Below are 21,785 nucleotides of genomic sequence, written 5' to 3' on the forward strand. Positions count from 1 at the left end.
TTAATATGGCAAAAATAAAACTGCAAGAGGGGTTCTGGCTGTGGCTCAGCGGTGGAGCACTCGCCTAGCATGTGGGAGGCCCTGGGTTAGATCCTTAGCACCACATAAAGTAAAATAAAGACATTATGGGGCTGCGGGTGTGGCTCAAGCAGTAATGTGCTCGCCTGGCATGCAGGGGGCACTGGGTTCGATCCTCAGCACCACATTTAAAAAAATAAAAATAAAAATAAAGATGTTGTATCCACCAAAAGCTGAAAAATAATTAAAAAATTCTCTCTTCTCTCTTAAAAAAAAAAAGACATTATGTCCACCTACAACTAAAATAAATATATATTTTAAAATAAATAAATAAAACTGCAAGAAAAACTTAGAAAATAATGGGCCAATGTTTGTTCTAACGGAATGTACAATAAATTTGCAGTACTTAAAATAAAATGCTAGAGCTGGGGAAGTACCTCAGTGGTACAGCATCTGCCTAGGATGCATGAGGCACTAGGTTCAATCCCCAGGGGGGTAAAAAAAAAAAAAAAAAAGCATATTTATAGGAACAGATAATATTCAGAATCCAGAAATCCAGAAACAGGCCCAAGTATATATGGAACTTATTAAATGATAAAGGAAACATACTCAATAGAATCAAGTTTGGGAAAAGACAGCTAACTATAGGAATAAAAGACGACTGACCCACTTTATTCACAAAAATTAATTCTATGTAGATATCTATATTTTAGAACAAAATAAATCTCTTTAAAAGAGTAAGTACTAAAAAACAGAACAACAAATTTATAATCTTAAGGTAACAAGATTACACATGATATGAAATCTAGAAGTCATAAAGTGCCTAACTACTTAAAAATATAAACTTGATACTTTATACCATACACAAAAATTAAACTAAAGATCCAGTTTAAACATACAAGCTAAAACTATAAATCTCTTACACATGAGGAAAAGTTCATTGACACTGGATTTCACAATGATTTACTGATACAAAAAACAGAGTCCAATTTATCTACTTTTTTCTTTTTGTCTATCAAAATTAAGTTTTGTGCAACAAAGGATACTATCTACAGAGCGAAAGAGCAACCAATGGGATGGAAGAAAATCTTTGAAAATCACATGTCAGATAAGGGATTAACATTCAGAATATTAAAGAACTCTTACAGCTCAGCAACTAAAAAAACAAATTAAAAAATAAACGAAGGACCAAGCATGGTGGTGCACACCTGTAATCCTAGCAGCTCAGGAGGCTGAGGCAAGAGGACCATGAGTTCAAAGACAGCCTCAGCAAAAGCAAGACACTAAGCAACTCAGTGAGAACCTCTCTACATAAAAAATACAAAATAGGGGTGGGAATGTGGCTCAGTGTCCCCAGTATTCCCCCCCACAAAAAATAAAGGACTTGAATAGACATTTCATCAAAGTATATACACAGAAAAGCAATAAATACAGGAAAAGATGCTTAACGTCACTAATAATTCAAAAGCACATTGGGATACTACTTTAAATCTGTTAAGATGACTATTATTTAAAACACCAGAAAATAAGTGTGTTGTACAGAATATGCATTGCTAGTGGAAATATAAAATGATACAGCCACAATAGAAAGTAACATAGAAGCTCCTCAAGAAATGAAATGTATAATTACCACATGATCCAGCAATTCCACTTCTGGTTTATACCCCCAAGTAACTGAAGCAGGAATACAAACACATATTTGTACACCCCTGTTCATAGCAGCATTACTCAAAGCAGTCAAAAGGTAGAAGTAATCCATGTCCATCAACAGATGAATGACTAAAAAATGTATATACATACCATGAAACATTATTCAGCCTTTAAAAAGGATGAAATTCTGACAGATGCTGCAATACAAATGAATCTTGAAGACATTATGCTTAATAAAATAAGCTAGTCACAAATAGGCAAACAGTGTATGATTCCTCTTATATGAGTTTGTTTTTCTTGAATGAGTATTTTTGTTAGGGATGATGAAAAAGTTTTGGATATGGATAGTGAACATATTTGCACTACATGAATGTATTTAATGCCAATGAACTATATACACTTAAAATAGTAAATTTTATGTGATGTATTTTTGCCATAGTAAAAAATACATAAACTCTTGGGAAACAAAAACATTAAAATTAAGAAGAAAATGACTGAGAAAAATATTTGCAAGAGTTAGCACTCATAAAAACATTAAGAGCCCTTCTACAATTCAACAAGACAGCAGAAAATTGGTAAGTGTACATGATAAGCCATCAGAAAGGGAATTCTAATGTTTAATAAACACAAAGAAATGCTTAAAAGTATTCAGGGAAATATAAATACAAATGAGGCAGTTTTATTCTATCATACTAGTAAAATAAAATGAAAATAATGTTGGAGGACTGGGGTTCTGGGTGTTTTTCCCCATACACATGTGAGCGTGTAAATACATTTAACCATTTTGACAGAAAACATGGCTATATTCCTTAAATATAAAAATCACATCCCCTCTGATCTAGTAATTTCACTTATAGAATTCTTTTTTAAATATATTTATTTTTTATTTGTAGTTGGACACAATACCTATTTATTTATTTATTTGTTTATTTATATGTGGTGCTGAGGATCAAACCCAGGGCCTCGCATGGGTGAGGCAAGCACTCTACCACTGAGCCACAACCCCAGCCCTTATAGAACTCTTTATTACAGAAATATTCATACAAATATGCAAGGTATACATAGTCATGTTTACTACCTTACCATAATACCATAACTGCAAAACCTAGAAAGTGAATATTCTTCAATAGGACTATGTATAGACATTATGATACAGTCATTCAATGAACTACATATAGTGCAAGCACTAAAATAATGATGTTTTTGTTCTATGTTGCAAAAGTGCCATCAAGATAGTTTTTTTAAAAAGGCAGTGTAATAAAAGAATATGATCATTTTCTTGTTAAAAATGTAATATGTACACTTTTCTATGTATACACAGAAAAGAACAAACTGTTAAAACTTGTTAGCTGTAGAAAGTAGATGAGAGGAAGTGATAATGCAAAGATTATCATTTTTTAAAAATACAAACATCATTTAGTTTGGTGACATTATTTTGCAATTAAAGGTATTTTAAGTTTTTCAAGTAAAGTATTTGGGACTCCAAAATAAAAATTGAAACAACAACAAAGGACAACGAGAACAGAATTAATTTTAGGAAATTGACTCCACAAGAAAACCTCCTAGACAATTTAGATAGACAGATCTCTTGCTCCAAAATATTTCTCCAAACAATGTAAAAGTGTTAACTTACTTGTCTTACATTTTTCTGTAATATCACAAGCATTCTTTTAAAAACTTGAGAACTAAATGGTGAAAAGAAATTCTGAGACAGGAACCCAAAAGCAGTTTGGAGGACTAATTTTAGTCATTTAGATAAGGAACTCTGTGCTTAGAAGAATAACAATGTCAATTTCATTTTTTTTTCCTTTAGTATTTTAATAAAATACAAAACCAAAAATAATTTTTGTGAGAATATTTATTATTCATTCAAAAAATTTTCCCCCAGTGCTGGGGGATGGAACACAGAACCTCATACGTGCTAGAAAGTGCTGCATCCCCTGCCCTTCGAATCTTTTAAATTAATTAATAAAACTATTTTTTTTAATGATGGAGATTAGCATACATTTGGCTATGGGAGTGAAGATGGGGTAGAAACCAGAAATGAAGGAAAGAAGTAGGTAATTTTGAGCATTTAACATTCATGGGCCAGCAAAACTTGAAGCTTTTGGCCTCAGAGCCAAGATAGCAGAAATCAGTAAAAATGGCTAAAGACAAAAACAAATTTCATCAACTAAAAAATTACCACTTCTATATATGAGCGAAAACTACGGCTTCTTCATAGCCTTGCAATCTCCATCATGCAAACTGTTCCAAAATTTCAAGTTCAAGTAAGACTTTGCAGAGGTATTCTCATCAAAACTAAATACATTAATTTTAAAAATAATAAAAACATACAAAAAACTTTTTTTTTGGGGGGGGGGGTACTGGGGATTGAACCCAGGGGCACTTAACCACTGGGTCACATCCCTAGCCCTTTTTTGTATTTTATTTAGACAGAGTGTAGCTGAGTTGCTAAGTGCTTTGCCAAGTTGCTAAGGCCGGCTCTGAACTCCCAATCCTCCTGCCTCAGCCTCCGGAGTCCTTGAGATTTCAGGTGTGTACCACCATGCCTGGCACAAAAGTCATTTTAAACAGCTTTTATTTAACCTGTTTTGGAGTCACAGGCTTCTTTGAGTATCTGATGAATACTATGCACCATCTCTCAAAAAAGAGCTCACTTACATACATACATACATACACACACACACACAGTGGTGATCCTTCTAACCACCAAAAGTTATAAATCCTTTAAACCAGCAGAACTCTAATTTTAATAGTACTATAAAACCTAACTTCTACTGTAATTTTCTTTGTAATATCTGGTTTGGATTAATTGCCTGAACAGCTATGAGTCTCTAGTTGTAACTTTCCTAGAAAGAGCAACAGAAATACTTACAACTGAGGGATGAATAAATGACCATGGAGCAAAGGGAAAAGGATTCAACAATCTTGAAGTGAGGAAATGCAAAGGGAGAATGTTGTTTTGAGAAACAAAAATAAGGAAAAAACTTCTGGTACATAGTTGGCACTTTATAAACAAATGAATGACTGGGCTGGGGATACAGCTCAATTTGTAGAGAGCTTGCCTTGCATGCATAAGGCCCCGAGTTCATTTCCCAACACCACATTAAAAAATAAAATAAAACAAATAAATGAACAAAAGAAATAGCTTAAAAGAGGAAGACAATCTTAGAACATGGCCCCAGAAATAGGACAAGAAATTTAATATTTTATGCCACCCTAGAAACATTTAAATATTACTCCATATGGAAAAATGCAACCTAGTTTCTAAACAACCACTTTTACAATATTTTAGAATATGACTCATCCATAAAACTTGACTTTGCAGTGAATATAAAATTAGAAAAAAAAATAAAATTACTATATCAAAGTCAGAAGGAAAAAAGGAGAAAATTAATTCAAAAAGGAAAAAAAACAAAACATAAAGAAAATACTTATAAAAACTAAATACAGAAGAATTTAACTATATAATTATTTACTTTGAAATGTACCAGACATAGAAAAAAGACTTTCTGCCTTTTGCATAATGCTTAAGAAAATGCCATCATCACTATATTTTAACAAAATCTCCAAGCAACTAAATGTAATCTGTTTATGCTGTTTATCTTTTGCAAAAGGAACATGACAAGTTCAAAGGATTAATCACACGTTCTGAGGAGACAACCAATCAGCTAATGGTTGATTACTGACTGATGAGGGACCAGGCAATGTGTCATGTGAAAGTAATAAATGAATCAGCAAATTAACTGTTATAACCAATGTTACTAGATCATATCCTCTGTATGCTAAACTCCCTAAAAAAGGGTCACAGCACTGTAGATGTAATTGCCAATTTTAAAATGATCACAGCTTTATTTTTTGTAGCATTTGTAGTAACAAAATGTGATCTATACCAAACCAAGTGGTAAAATTTAAATGAGGATGTCATTTAATGAAATTAATTACTTATAAACAGCTCACATATAAGACTGATTTTTGCTATTTAGAATTATGTTGCAGAGACATTTTATTACATAAAATAAGTGAGTAAATGGTTTTGGCTAAGACTTCTAAGAAAAATATTTATACAGTTCTATTTATTAGTTTCAGTGGTATATGCCCCATATCAAATTTAAGTTCAACATGAAATTCATAATGTGTATTAAGACTTATCACACTGAAAATTTTACCAATCATATTTAGTTATCATGCTGTAACTAAATAACAAGCAAATCTTCAAAACTGTGCCAAAGAAAAGAATTAGGAAACAGATCCAAAAATGTCTATAGAGCTCTATCTTAAAACTATCTATCTTAAAACTAAACCTAAGCCTTCTCAGCCAGTATATTTTACATACATAAAGCACTCCCCCTTCCCTCCAGCAAGGTGTTAGGTTTTTAATTGTTAGATGCTCTAAGGATTAATGAATAATTTTTATTTGCAAAAAAGGTGTTAAGTAATTCTACTTGTTTATATTCTCCTCTACAGCTCCTGGACATATGTGAGAGAGAGGGTTAAAACTAAGGGTTAATGCCACCCGATGCGCACCTGTAATCCCAGTGGCTCAGGAGGCTGAGACAGGAGGAACTTGATTTCAAAGCCAGTCTCAGCAATAGTGAAGCACTAAGCAACTCAGTGAGACCCTGTCTCTAAATAAAATACAAAATAGGGCTGGGAATGTGGCTCAGTAGCTGAGTGCCCCTGAGTTCAATCCCAAGTACTCATTTTAAACCAGCTAAAATAAGTGTTTGCTGGAACAAAAAAAACAAAAACTCTTCAGAGGAATCCAACAGAAATGTTATGAGTCTTATGAATGAAAATTTATGCTTATATAATTCTCATAGGAACACAACAGAAATTTTATCAATGAAAATGTATGCTTACATAATGAAATATAGATTATATTGTCTTTACATTTCACTCATAATCTAAGCATAAAATTTAAAATTTACTAGATACACATACACACACAAAAAGACAAGCAAATAAAAAACTGGAAAATGTGACTTAATTTGAAAAAATAAAAAGTTAACAGAAACCAATTCCAAGAAGACCTAGGTAATGCAACTGGCTTTAGACTAGCTATAATAAATATGTTCAAGGACTAAAGAAACATATCTCCAAGATAAACTTTAATCAAGATAAGTAATCTCGGAGAAACAGAAATTAGAAGAACCAAATAGAAATTATAGACCTAAAAGGTACAATAACTGAATTGAAAAATACATCACATGGACCTAACAGCAAGTTGGAGACAACAAAAGAAAGAGTAAATAAACTCAAAATCGCAAAAAAAGTATCCAACCTAAAAGAGAGACAAAAGGACTGAGATTAGCAAAATGATAGACTACCTTTGGGAGCAGTATTGAGGTCAAAAAAATTCAAGACACAGAAAAATAGAGGATGGGGAAGAAAAAATAAACATTTGAATAACAGCCTAAATTTTCCCAATGTCATGAAACACACCCAAAAAAACCTTATCCAATATTAAACCCAAGCAGAAAAAACACAAAGAAAACACATCTTTGTACATCACTGACAAAGAGCTCAAAGTTTCTTTAAAAAAAAAAAAAAAAAATCTTGAAAGTAGTCAGAAAAACCCAAAAGTAGAACAAAAGTATGAATGATATCTACCATCTCATTCAACCACAGAAACAGAAGACAACTATATATGAAACTCTAGGACAAAGAAAAGTGATCTATGGTGTATATAATAAAAACAGCAGATACCTGGGAGCATGGAGATTAACTGGAAAGGGTCACTAGAGATCTTTCTAATGGTGACAAAGCATCCTTCATTTTGGTAGTAGTGTGAATACATCACCGGATTTGTTAAAACTAAGCAGTCACATTTTGTATATTACAATGTATGTAAATTCTATCTTTAAGAACTATTTAAAAATCTAGTAGGGTTAAGGAATTGAACAGAGATACTACAGCATAAGAAATGGCAGAATACTGTTAAAACTGGGTGATGGATTTGGGGGTTCATTTTACTATTTTGTAAACTTTACATATTATTTGAAAATTTCCACAAGTTTTTAAAACTTTTTCTTTTAATTCCTCTTCAGTTGGAAGAGGATTAGTAATTACTCTTCTTTATATTATATAGTACCTTATTACAACTTTATCTAAACTTTCTTTTCTGAGACAAATAATCCCTGCCATTTATGCTTTCTTTAATCTTATTTGTAATTGTTTCTACAGCTCACTTTGAAGTCTACTTGTGTATTCCACGTCTATGTACTACTATTCAGTAGGGAAAAAACAGCTGAACTAACATTTCTTAAGCCTCTACTACATGCTTAGTAGTATGCTACCTTCTGTAAATATACTGACAATTTAAATCCCAGAATGAATTTAGAATTTACTATTTTAATCTGATCTATTTATTTATTACTTCTTTCCCTCACTAAAATTTACCTTCAATGACAGCATGAACCTTATTTTGTTTACTACTTATTCCACGTGGCATATAGCAGTACTCAGTAAATGCACCTAAATCAAACAATTAAAAAATATTAGGGCTTATAAATACCTGGTTCAACTCTCTTTTTTGATAATGCAAATCTTTTCTTGTCCAAGCTATATCTACCCTTTAATCTTACCGGAATCTATATCAATCGTTATGTATTTGTTTCAAGTGGAATAGGGCAAACAGTTTGAGAACTTCACGTTTTCTCTTTATTAAAAAATTTAAACAAAAAACATTTAATATAGTAAATCAATTTACATAATCAAAAAAATCTTTATATCATGTGTGATTTCTATAGGTGGTGTTACTTTTTCTGCTCATATTCATATGGATAAAGAAAACATCTGAATGTTTGGTTTTTTTTTGATAGCCTCAAGTTCTGTATCGCCACTATAAGCTAAAAATCCCTATAAATATCTAGAATTGAGTTCTTTACAAAGAGTAAATTGCAGTTGAACTATTATTGAGTTAATAATAGATGATAAAAAGAATGACTAGTTTTACTTCAAATGAAATTAACATACTAAACACCTACATAAACTTAAGATAAAATTGTTAGAATCCCTCAGTGAATCAAACAAAAACTAGGTTTGTTCCTCAGAATTCATTCTTGAGGAAACATTTGGGTGTGGTTTGTGAATAAAATTATCAGTACTTTTGATTAGAATTAGAGTTCTACCTCAATATTGAATAATTTTTTCATTCTTACATAAAATTCTTAAAGCAAGTTAAAATGGGTGAGGAAGTGGTTACTGTATGTGGTTATCAAAACACAAAAATTTAGTAAAATATCTGTTAATTAACAGCATGTTATAAAACCAAAAATTTTCCTTATAAACAAAATACTCTACACAAGAAATTGGTAAATACAATTTTTCTTTGACCAACTAAAAAACTTTGAAAAAATTTTTTCTAACATTCCAAGGGATAAGGCAAGAGAAAAGTAAACTTCTGATGAAACAAAAATCACTCACAAAGAATGACATTTTATATATATAGATATAGCTTTATTATTTAAAAAACATTCCACAAATGTCTTACACATATCATTTGCCACAAATTCAAATTTTTCCAAAAGCCATTTGATATCTACAGATTATACATAACTTTAAAATTAAACATTTAATTCAAATGTGCCAAATGTAGCAAAGGGCTTAAAAACAGAGGTTTCAAAGTAAATACTAATTTAGAGACAGCAGCAAATAGATCTGACCTTTTCAAGTGGCCTTCCCAAAGAGTTTCCAATCAGTTTCCAGTCATTCAAGACTTCTTCAACTTTAGAAATAAACCTAGGAAGAAGGCAAAAAAGCTTTCTCTAAATATGTAATTTCACGTTTTTTTCCTATTATATAATTTCTTTTAAAAGGTAATTTTTATATTTTAACATTTTGATTATAAAAGGCTTGTAAGTTTAATAGGCTAACTTATGGATATATAATAAAAGTAGAAATAATCTTGTTTAGCTTAAGTTTTAAAGAAATTCAATGTCTTTTAACTTTTTTTCTCATGAACTGTAAAATACCAGTCCCACTCTACAAACAAGAGCATAAAAGCCAAGAAACAAATTTACTACTTTGTGTTCTCATACAATTGTTTCCATATGAAGAACTAAAGGATTTAATATTCTATTTCAGAATATTTTAAATATTTAACCAGAGAAAAGTGATCATTTTCCCATTCAAAATACTGTTTTCTCACCCCACTCTCTTAAATTCAAATTATTTTTTTCTAACTACCTTCAAGATACCAATTTCAAATTCAACAGGCCCAAAACTGCTGTCACTTTGACACTTATTCTTTCAGGCAAGAAACTGCAGTTCCATGTTTGGTTTTCCCCAGTCTCATACACATCAGATTCATTTATCTAAATCTTCTTTAAAATATCTTACAATTCTCCTTTCTTTTTCTCCAGTCCTCAAATCACCATCCTAACTATGAATCAAGGCAAGATGTTCACTTTCATTTTACCTCACCTGGCCATTCTAAAAATCAAGATTCTCTCACTACTTTTTTAAGCATAGGTTCTTTTCTAAGTATGGTTTCCTCACCAGCAGGATCTGCCTTACCTGGGATCATGTTCTAAAAGCAAATTTTAGGATTCCACCTCAGACCTAAAGAATCAGAAATTTTGAGGTGGATCCAAGCAATCTATGATTCTAATGCACACAAAAACCTGAGAATCACTGGTCAAAAGTATAGAATGTAGATTCCTTCACTTAACTTTGGAAGTTTTCCACAACCTGGTCTCATCTTCCATATTAATTTTAATTATTTCCTATCAATAAGAAATATTTCTTCATGAAGTCAGAAAGGTTCATTCTCACCTGCCAGTCAGATGTCTAGCCCTTCTCATGTCTAACCAACCCCTTCCCAATCCATCTTGTCTAGGGTCGGCTATCTTGCCCAGCTGGTCTTAATCTCCTGAGCTTTCCAATTAACTAGGACCATAAGCACCAGCACTAAGCTTCAACTGCCTATTTTCTCCCCCCACCCTACTTTCTATTTTCAAATCTGCTAATTTCCTAGCTTTTCTACAAATTATCTCCAACAATTTCTAAGTCCAAAACATTATCCCTATTTAAACTACTATTTTTACAGTTAAAGTGCCAATTGGATTACATTTTAACCATTTGCAGTTTGGGTTTTTTTTTTTTTTTTTAAACATAAGGATTAAGTGGGGGGTAGAGGGGTTCCCCTTGGCGTGACTCAGGACCCTGGACACACTACCTGATGAGTATAGTCTTGTCAGTGTGACTGGGGGTCAGGGGAACACTGCAAGTCAAATCATTATTCCAACAGGAATTTTTAAAAAATATTTTTTCCTATGCCATCCAATTACGTGTTCACAAATTTTACCTCCCAATCAGAAAGATTACAAAATTTCAACCATCTAAATACTGACCTCAACACTGACAAAACTGAAGGGTTTCTGTGATACCGAACAAAAACCTTAATCTAAGCTATCAATCCTCCACAAAACTGGCTTTCCACTAATATCAGTGGTATAACAATTCCACTCATACAGCTGTTCCGAGTTTGTTAGGCACAGGAAGCCTGGCACATCACCCACTGAATTGTTAAAACTTAAATCAAAACGTTCCTAAACCATATGCAGACTTTGTAAAAAGGTTATTCTGAAAGACGGGATGGAGATGATGGGAATGTAGCAGATGGACCACCATCAATACACTTGAGAAAGGCCTCATCCTGAAAATGGAATACCGATGTCCACAGAAGAAAAAAAGCAGCTGCGAAGTTTATTGCTAATGATTAAATGAGTTAAACAAGAATGAAAATAGGAACGGTAGTGGTAGTTTCGGCAACTATTTTTGTGTGTGGGCAAGGGTGTAGTCAAAGTGGGCTGAAAGTAAACAAAACTTTTTCTAAAAGCCCCACGGTCAAGGGTTTGGCCGACGGGGGTGGGCCGGGACTTGTCAAGACGGGATGCGGCAGAGGTCTGTATCTAACCAGAAAAGGGATGACTCGGGACCTTCCGGTATTACTTTTCTCACAGAAGCGGCGTCACAAGTGTTATGTTTGGGCTAGGAAAGTGGCGGGGGCAGGCCAGGGCCCAGAGTATTGGCAACCGGAGATGCGACTCACCTTTCCCATTCCGAGGCAGTGGTGAAGTCTGTGATTTCAAATACTTCGGACTCGGGCTGAGGGAAAGGAAGGGAAAGAAAAGAAAAAAACTGAGCTCCAGAGCGATGACGTGGAGGCGCGAACTTAGTGACATAAGATAGGAATCAGGGAACTCACCTCACTGTCAGCCGCCATCTTGAGGAGCGCCGGGTCGGGCGCTAGGACTGCCGGGAAGAAGAGCGCAAGAGGGAGGGGCGGAGAGCAGTGAGCGATAGTGGGCGAAGTATCGCCAAGGCCCCGCCCCCGAGGCCCAGCCTTCTGATGATGAATCTTCCTTAGGCTAGAGAATGCTCTTTTTCCCTAGGATAAGAATTTAGTATTGCCTACCTTTCCGTCTGGCTGGCTTAATGACATTTGAAAATTTTCTGTACAGTAAATGATTACAGTAATGTACCAGAAGGAAGGTAGAACAAAGTCCTAGATTCATGTGGATAAGATTGTATTAAAAAACCTAAAATACATTGGGTCTGTTTTCGTTTAAATTGTTTTTTAATTGCCAGGCCCTGAATAGGTGATAAAATCCCACCAATTTCTGTCACCATACTCCCTAAAGAATTTATCTAGTTTGGGTTAAGTAATAAAATAAAAATCATACTAGTTATCTGGTTTCGGGGAAGAGCAACATGCTATTCAATTAATGCTTCACTTTTAAGCCATTAAGGAACAGAAGGGCTGCCAACTAACAGTTAAGAATTCTATTTCATACATACTGAAATGTCCCAGATGAAATGATACCTTTTCTGAGGTTTGCTTCAAAGTAATGAAAGGGGGAAAATGGGTGGGGATGGGAATGAAATGAAAGCTATGAGTCAATAATTGTTTAAACCAGTGATATGTACATGAGTGTTTATTATACTATTTCCTTTGTTTTGGGTTTGAAGCTTTTCATAATTAAATTGTTTAAAATTAAATCTTATTTAATGAAATTGGCAACCCACAGAAAATCTGGAGGTGGCAGACCAGTAAATGCAGCTTCCATCAAAAAAGACTTGAAGTTAGGGACATAAAAGATATGGTGGTATAGACAGAGTAGACAAGGAAACTAAAGGTCGGAAGAATTTTGACAACAATTATTGCCAATGCAAAATGTTGCACGCATGTCTCAGTTTCTGTCCAGTACAAAACTGAGGGACTGAATTACTACTGCAGTAATCTGTCCCAAGAGGTCTCAATTTGCACCTTTATTTATTTACAAGCATTTATTAAACATCTATTACATGTCAGTCTTTTTCCTAGGTTCCAGGAATGTGAAGATATATTGTAGATATAATCTCTGACTTCTAAGAACTCAGGGCCTATTAGGGAAGCTGGAAATTTGCCACATGAACAGGAAGAGGTGCTACCTGTGTCAGTGCCATTATCAGCAACATAAAGGTCACCTTGACAAGGAGAATCTTGGAAGAGAGCTGAAGGATAGAAAGGAGGCAGCCATGTCAAGGGTGGGGAAGGATTTGAGCATGTCTAGAGATTGGAAGATAGGAAAATCTGCTCTGTCTTTTGAACTGAACTAGGGTCTTGCAGCTAGAGCACAACTTCTGTGATGAAGTTGGAGAGAGAGGTATGGGCCAGACCAAATAGGGCCTTCTAGATTAGGGTTAGATTTTATTTGAAGTGTAATGAAGATCACTAAAATGTTTAAACAAGAGAGCAACGTAATCTAATTTACATTTTGCAGGATGCCATGTGAATAATAGATGGGAAGGGGGCAAAAGAAGAAGTAGAAATAGCTAGAGACTATTAGAGAATTGTAGACAGAATGTGCAAAGGCTGCGACTAGGATGACGAAGTAAACAGATTTGGTAGGAATTTTAGAGGTAGGATAGACAGGACTTGCTTATGAACTAAATTCAAGAATAAGGGAAATGTAGGAGTCAATAATAATTTTCAGATTTCTAGCCTAAGCAGCCATATGACGATAGTTTCTGCAATAGGGAAGGCTGCAAAGGAGCCTGGAAACAAAGAGTTCAGTTTGGCAGATGTTAAGTTTGGCAAGCTTGTAAGATATCCAAGGGCAGTTATGGAGAAAAAAAAAATCAGGTGAGGAAAACGACTCAGAGGCAAGACCAAGGGTGAAGGTATAAATTCATAAGTATTGGCATTTTCAATCACAAAAACAGATGAGGTGATTTAAGAATATAGAAAGGGAAGAAAAGACCCTTTCATTAAGTCCCAAAGAATTTTATATTTAGAGAATGGATAAAGGAAAGGAGTAGCTCAAGAAATAGGAGAACAAAGAAAGAGCAATGGCACAGAACCTGAGAGAGAAGACCATTTGCAAACGGTAAATATTGACTGCTGCTGAAAAAGCAAATGAGAGAGGAATGTAAAGTCAAGGATGATTGGTTGTTTCTTGGCTTTGTTTTTGTTCACCTTTTTGGCAGAGGATAATAGACATGTTTGTATGCTGATGGAAATGGTCCAGTAGAGAGAGTGATGATGAAGGAGAGATGGGAGAGTTGAAGGAGAACATTCTTAATAAAATGAGAGGGGAAGAAATCCACAGAGATGGTGATCACAGAACTCCAGGGAACACCAACTCTCGTGTGTTCCAAAATCTGACTGTAGGAGGTGCCCCCTACAGAAAACACCTTGTGAATACTGCCTCTTGGAGTTGTGCAGCAAGGGAGTAGGAGAAATTCAGAGCATGTGCAACAGGGGGAAATGAAACATATGTAGTAAGGTTGGCCTTTTTGGAGAAAAACAAGGAAGCGGGGAAAACCTGGATATAAACAGGAAGATTTGTATACCTAAAAGGAAGAGTTGAGTTACTCACTCGCTAATTTTTAAAGATTCTCACCAAATGAAGTAAGTTCATGGCTTTTAGGATCAAACATATCTGGGTTCAGACATTTATTAACTGTAGGACTTTGGGCAAATTACTTAACTCCTCTGAATCTGTTTCTCCACTAGAAAAATGGGCTTTGTGCCACCTAATACTACATAGCAGACTTTAAGTTCTATGTTCATATGTTCAACAGCACAATGTCCTGGCATTCAATAGGTGATCAATTATAGTAGTAGCATTATGATGACTGTACCAGGAAAAACATAAAGTGCTACTCACATGTAAGGCATTACTTATTTCCCTCCTTGCTTATCCATAAAGAAGTTTCAGTACATACCAAAATCAGAAACTAAAAAAATCATGAAGATTTTGCTGCGTGAAGTCAAATTTTAGAAACTCTAGGAAGCAGCCTTACCAGGTTGCTAGGTAAAGTTTTCTTCCAGGATATTTTTGGCTTCTCATCTTCTCCCTGGAGAAATTTTTAAAATATGTTATTTGTTAAAGTGAAGTGTGAAGCCAGGATGCTAATGATGTAAAACACCCAGGGGAGACACACTTTTATTAGATTTCCACTGGTTCACAGAGCAGAAAAGATCTGTTTCTTCAGTATTAAGAGCTATTTTGCTTCATGTCCAAAGGCAAGAGCTTTTCCTTGCAAGTGCATTTCCTCTCTGGTATAATTCAGTTATTTCAAGGTGTTACCAATAATGGCCATGGGGAGATATTTTGACGCATAGGCAATTTAAGAGATTAGAAGCCTGGAAAAATCACCCTCAGCTTAGTCCTCAGAGAAATGTGGGAGCATAGTGCTTTAATTAGGTCACAGTGATAGAGCAAACATTGTTTGTGAAAGGAGCAACAGCTGTGGGACTACACCATCCTCATCTGTCTTGATGCCCTGAGCAGAGAGAATCAAGAACTCTCCAAGATGCTGCCATGGAATAATTGCAATAGAAGGTACAACTTAGAAGAGGAAGGCACTATGAAAACAAGAAACTTCAAAGAGAAATTATCTAAATAAAAATTATTAAATAGCATGTTTTCATTCAGTCAGTCATATTTATCAAGAGTCTACTGTTATGGCACTGTGGTCAATCCTATGGACAGATTCAAAGAATAATAATCCCTGCCTGCTGGGGTTTCACAGTCTGAGGACTGAGAGATAAGACGTAAGTAAGTATAATGTGGTTTAGAAAGGGATGCATGATGGTTATCCAATTTCTTAAAGCTCTTTGTAAAAATCAATAGTAGAAAAATATTCAAGTGACGTTTCAGAACACACACATACTATCTTGCATTCTAAAAATTAGGTCCACTATTTTTCAAATCAGAAAGCAGCGGCTCAAGAATCTCCAGAGATTCCTTGAATTTTTTTGAACAGAGATTCAAAAAAAATAATTCTGTCTATATTCACTCACCATTCATTTAGTCATTTCTTCATTCAATAAACTTTTGTTAAAAGCAGCTTCTGTATATCAGCACTGTTCCAGAAACTGGAAACAAAAATAAAATATAAAAAAATTCTTGCCTCCAGGAAATTTTAAATATAAAGTGATTGAATTCTTCTAGGTGATAATAAATCAGGAACAACCAGTTCCAGTCCTTACATTTGTTACTTGTCTGACAGGTTCACATGGGACAATGCTTGCTGGCAGGTTGATCTAGTTAATACAAGTTATGTGTTTTTATTTTTTAGATATTTTCATGGATCTTGAACTCAGAGGTGGGAAATAAAATAATTGAAAAAAAGTCATAAGAATTGAGTACAAGTTTATACTACATGGGTTTTCTACTAAGCATTATGTTTGTGCACATATCTATGTACAACTAGTTACTCTATTTTACACATATATATATTCTTATTTAATCTCCATTTTTCCCTTACTTGGAATGGTACAGTAATCTTGTTACCAATGGTTAATAAATGAAAAATCTTAGATCTAATCCTGGCCTTCTTTCGTGTCACATTGTTCTGAAAGTAATGCTACTTTCACAGCAGTAACATCTCCCAGTGCCTAATGATCTTTTCCTTGGGATATTTTGAACATTCACTTCTGTCTAATACTCAAGAATTTCTATTTCTACAGCTTCTGCTATGTTTCTGCTGTTAATCTTATATCTTCCATTTATGTCTGTTCTTTGGACATATTTATCATATATCCCCAAAGATAGAGCCTGGGAATCTGTGTTTTAATTTAGATTATTTAAGTATTATCCAGTGTGAGGAATGTCTTCACATTTTAAAAGGTTTAAATGATATGCATTAAATAAGTGACCTCCTTTACTGACCTTTTAATTCCAGTGTCCCCAAGATACAATCACTGGATACCAGTTGTGTTAATGCTTTCAGATTGTTCCATAAGTGTTTACATGCATATCTGTAAATAGAGAAATAGTGGGCTGCAGATATAGCCCAGTTGGTAGCATGTTTGCCTCACATGCACAGGACCCTGTGTTCAATCCCCAGCATAACCAAAAAAAAAAAAAAATAGATAGTTTTAAATCTCATTTTAATCCATGTATTTGCACAAATAAGATGGTATGTCACTGATATCACACAAGAGTCCTATGAGATAGATAATATTATCACACATCTGTATTTTAAAGATGAGGAAACTGAGGCAGAAGGAACATAGCTTATCAACTTACAAACCTATAAGTGGTAGGGCTGACTCCTAGACATAGTCTCTGAACCTCCTCATCTCATCAGTATCACACTACATACATTACTTAGTAACTCACTTTTTTTTGCTTAAATATATGGATGGAACCCATATATTTTATAAAGCTCTTTTCTCCTTTTTTATACTGCTGAATGACATTCCAAAATTCAAAGTATGGAACCTTTTAACTACCTTTTAACAGGTTCCTATGGCTTGACACATAGACCATTTACTATATATTGCTACTAATAGTATTAGATGATGGGTGGATGGAATTTTATTATACTATATTGTTTACTTACCATGTTTGTAATTTTCTCCATAGTAAAAGTTTTTCTTAACTTACTAGTGTAAAATTTCATTCTGCTGGCATCTTCATTATCATGTATAAGAATAACTTGAAGATAACACTGAAATGGAAATGCTGGGTTAAAGAGTAGGTGCATTATAAAATGTAGTAGATACCAACAGATTGTTATATCCAAAATGAGCTTTACTAATTTACATACTCACTAATGGCATACCAGAGTATGTCCCCCACAGCATTTAATATTCCCAATTGTTTATGTTTTTTCTAATATGCTAAACCAAAAAAAAACAACCCACCAGTGCTTTGATGTGTATTTCCTGAATTCCCAATGAGGTCAAACAATTTTACATGTGTTTCTTTAGGCATTTGTATTCATCTCCTATAAAGAGAGATTTGAAATATTTTGTTTGTTTTTCTGTGAAATTGCAAGAACCTGTGTTTTTATAATTTTTTTTCAGATGAAGCTGATGGCCAACCATATTTGGAAGCCTGGCCTCCATGTCATAGAGTGGAAGACCTTTCTGCTCATGATGGCTTTCTGAGTTGCAAAATACCTTAATTGATGAAACCAGTAGCCATTCATTCAGAATAGTAGGAAGTCCTAGTCTCTTTCATATTTCTGCAGGCTGCCCTAACTCTTAGACCTCGATGATCTGCTTTATCTTTCTTTTCAGCCTACTGAGCTGTGCTATTTATCATGCCTCTTTCCTTCTATCGTTTTTTCCTTCCACTAACTTTCTGAAGATTTTGTTCTTTACAAGTAATGAATTCCTGAAAAATCTTCTACCTTTTCCCACAACTATGTTGCAAAGGACAAATAGGTCATGCTTAACATGCCAAAGGTACAGCTCAAATTCAAACCACTGCTGCCTCAGCAGAAAAGCTCTTTATGAAACTTTAAAATCCTTTAATCCTTCTCTACTCAATACACATTGGGGTGGTCCAAACATTCCAAAATTACAGCGTTCTCTTACAGCTCTCATTGGATTTAAAACTATAATTGTCATCACTTTCAAGCTTTTCTTATAGCATCTCATATGGCACTAATGTTTCCTGAAATTATTTCTCCTCCTCTCTACCCAGCCAGAATGTAATAAAAATATAGCTCTGCTGAGAACCTGAGATTTTCCTTTAGTGAGCAATGTCCATGCATGAAATCCCACACTGTTTTTGAGCTCTCCTGGGCATATATTCAGTTCTAGAAACATTTACTGAGAACCTTCTATATGTAAGACACAATGGAGGAAACATAATTAAAACACATTCCTGGTCCTCCAGAAGCTAGAATCTAATGAAAAGATAACTCTAAAACAAGACTGACCCTGTTAAGTGTCATAAGGGAAGTACAAAATGACCTAGGAATAGAGTCGGTTGGAGGGAGTATATTGGCTCACAGAGACCAGTGCAAATCATTACTCTCAACACTGAAGAAATACCAGATAAATGAGATAGACAAGATAAATGAATAATCAAGATCTTATTAGATGGTTATAAATGCTACCAAAAATTTGAGTGATGGAGACTGACAGTTGTGGTTAAGAGGGAAACTATCAGATTGCATGCTCATGGTATCTCTCACTAAGAGATAACCAATAAAAGAGATAGCCATCCCTTAGATGAATGGGGAGGAGGATCAGAGAGTTCTAGGCAGTTAGTACAGGTGGTGCAATGGCACTGAGGAATCTAAAAGCATAAAATGCTCACATTACAGAAAGAAAGAGGATGGGCAAGGTATTAGATTTGAGATAGGAAGATATGAAGATGCCAGATTTTGAAGGGCCTAACAGGCATAGTAAAGAGTTTAACTTTATTCCAAGTGAAACATGAAATCAGTAAAGCATTTTATTGAGGAAAACAATAGAATCTGATTTGATTTTTTAAAAGATCATATCAATAGTTCTATAGAGAAAAGATTCTAATGCATAAGAATAGAAGTCAGAGGTGAATGTAAAAGTAATTGGTACTTGGTTTGCCATAAGCTCCTATCAATAAGTGGAAGTGTTCTAGGCCAAAAAAAAAAGTAAATAACTGTTAAAAATGCTTTTGGTTGAAGGACATTCTTATTAGTACATTTTTATGGAAACCAAAGCAGAATAAAATAAATGGGCTTGGGAGATGACTGTTTGCCTGAGGGTCTCTGTTACTTATTTGGCCCAAAGAAACCAATTATGGATAGCATTTTTACACAGTATAATTAAATATGCTCTAGATCCAAAGTTCTAACACTGTCATCTCTCCTTCATTTTGACTATAGTTAAATATGGAAAGCTACAGACTTAAGGTTTTTTTCCTCTTTCCTATAGTGATCTGGCAATGTTATGGGAGATATATATAAATGGGGCCTGTTCACTTCTTTTTCCACATTTTTTACTTGTGAATGATAGTTGTACATATTGATAGGATCTTTTTGTTACATATTTGTACATGCACACAATATGACTTGCCCAATATCACTCCTCAGCACGTTCCTCCTCCTTCCCCCTTTCCCATCCCTTTATCCCTTTCCTCTACTGGTCTCTGTCTGGTTTTTAGGAGATCCACCTTACCTTCCTTTTCCTTTTTCCTTTCTAGTTTTTGCCCATGAGAGAAAACATATGACCCTGGACCTCTGAGTTTGACTTATTTTGCTTAACATGATGGCCTCTAGTTCCATCCATTTTCCTGAAAATGCCATAATTTCATTTTTCTTTATGGCTGAACAAAACTCCATTTTGAATATGTACCTCATTTTCTTTTATCTATTCATCCATTGATGGACCCCTAGGCTGGTTCCATAGTTTGCTGTTGTGAATTGTGCTGCTATAAACATGGGCATGCATGCATCACTATATAAGATGACTTTAATTCTTCAGGACAAATACCGAGGAGTAGCATAGCTGGGTTATTTGTTGGTTTCATGCTTAGTCTTTTGAGGAACCTCCATACTGATTTCCAGTGGTTGTATTAACTTACAATCCTACCAACAGTGTAAATCATTTTTTATTCACTATGTAATATTGGCCAGGAGAGGCAGCTGGTCTGTGATCCATTTTTCTATCATTAATGGATAGAAGTGGGGGCTCAGAAAGAAAGACAGAAAAAAGAAAGAAGGAAGGTAAGTGATCCAATATTGTAAACATTTGATAACTGGAACTCTTGGCAAATATATTATTTGCTAGGAGGAAAGTCCTTATCTATGGAATGCATTTTGCAGGATATCCCCACCCTAGGGTGGCTTATGGTAACCCTATGGATTTAAGAAGCATGGTTTCCAGAAAAATGTCACATAAGCTATTCACATGTGACTATAAAATGGAAATGTTTCATTATAGAGAGCATGTATATGTCTTATAAGGAAGGACAGACCTGGGAGCTGCCCTTGGTATCTCAGACCTCTCCCAGTTTGCCTGTTCCTGTTGGCTCACTATATTCCCAAAATTATTAGTAAAGCTTGCTCCTAGGCCTGCCCTCTGATTATGTGTGATTTGATATGATCTTTTTTATACTCATGCACAATTTAGCTACTGAATGCAATTATCTTTGCAACATGCCTTTAAACCTCCATCTATAAGGGATATAAGATACTAATAATTTCAAGAAAAAAAAGAAAAGATAAATTACTAAAGACAAAAATGATAATATTTTTGGTGAAAGGGGCCTTAGAATAGGAGTTAGGATCACTAAACTCTCACCCTTAATGTTATCTAGCTATATAATTTGTGCTTAGTTTTTTCATCTATAAAATAAAAGAGCTGTACAATATGATTTAAGAAATACCCTCAGGTTCCAAAAATCTGGAATTCAAATTAGTAAATAAGAGGGCTGGGATTGTGGCTCAGCGGTAGAGTGCTCGCCTAGCATGGGCGGGACCCAGGTTCAATCCTCAGCGCCACATAAAAATAAAGGCATTGTGCTATGTCCATCTACACCTAAAAAATAAATATTAAAAAATAGTAAATAAGAAAAACAATTTCTTTATATAGAAAAACTAAGAAATGAGGAACAAGACAGTGGTAAATCTTCCCTCAGTGGTCAAAATGTTCAAAAGCCCATCCTCAAACAGATTTACTTCCAGGGCTTCAGTAACTTTTCAGGTATTTCTTCAGTGCTCAGATTTGCACAAAAGACACTTAAGATACAGTGTTGAATGAATGAGTGGGTGAGCCCCTTCTTTACTTCAGGCATACTTTCAGGTAATCTCACCCAGTCCCATGGCCTGATGTCATCCATATATATGTGACTCTCAAACTTTTATCTCACACCCAAATAACACCATTGAAC

The 21,785-nt window shown here is 34.5% G+C and overlaps 1 protein-coding gene across 1 annotated transcript in view; it reads right to left on the reverse strand.

The window, feature by feature from the left end:
• Rab3gap1 (RAB3 GTPase activating protein catalytic subunit 1) overlaps nt 1-11,927 on the reverse strand; it is an 89,232-nt gene extending 77,305 nt beyond the window's left edge. Inside the window, exons 1-3 of the mRNA XM_076865910.1 lie at nt 11,885-11,927; nt 11,729-11,784; nt 9,339-9,414 (exon numbers count right to left, since the gene is read on the reverse strand). Of these exons, the coding sequence (XP_076722025.1) occupies nt 9,339-9,414; nt 11,729-11,784; nt 11,885-11,902 (150 nt within the window). The 5' untranslated portion in view covers nt 11,903-11,927. The remainder of the gene's footprint in view (nt 1-9,338; nt 9,415-11,728; nt 11,785-11,884) is intronic.
• Between the last annotated feature and the right edge of the window lie 9,858 nt (nt 11,928-21,785).

The sequence above is a fragment of the Callospermophilus lateralis genome, chromosome 9 (assembly GCF_048772815.1).
Source record: "Callospermophilus lateralis isolate mCalLat2 chromosome 9, mCalLat2.hap1, whole genome shotgun sequence".
Taxonomy (NCBI): domain Eukaryota; kingdom Metazoa; phylum Chordata; class Mammalia; order Rodentia; family Sciuridae; genus Callospermophilus; species Callospermophilus lateralis.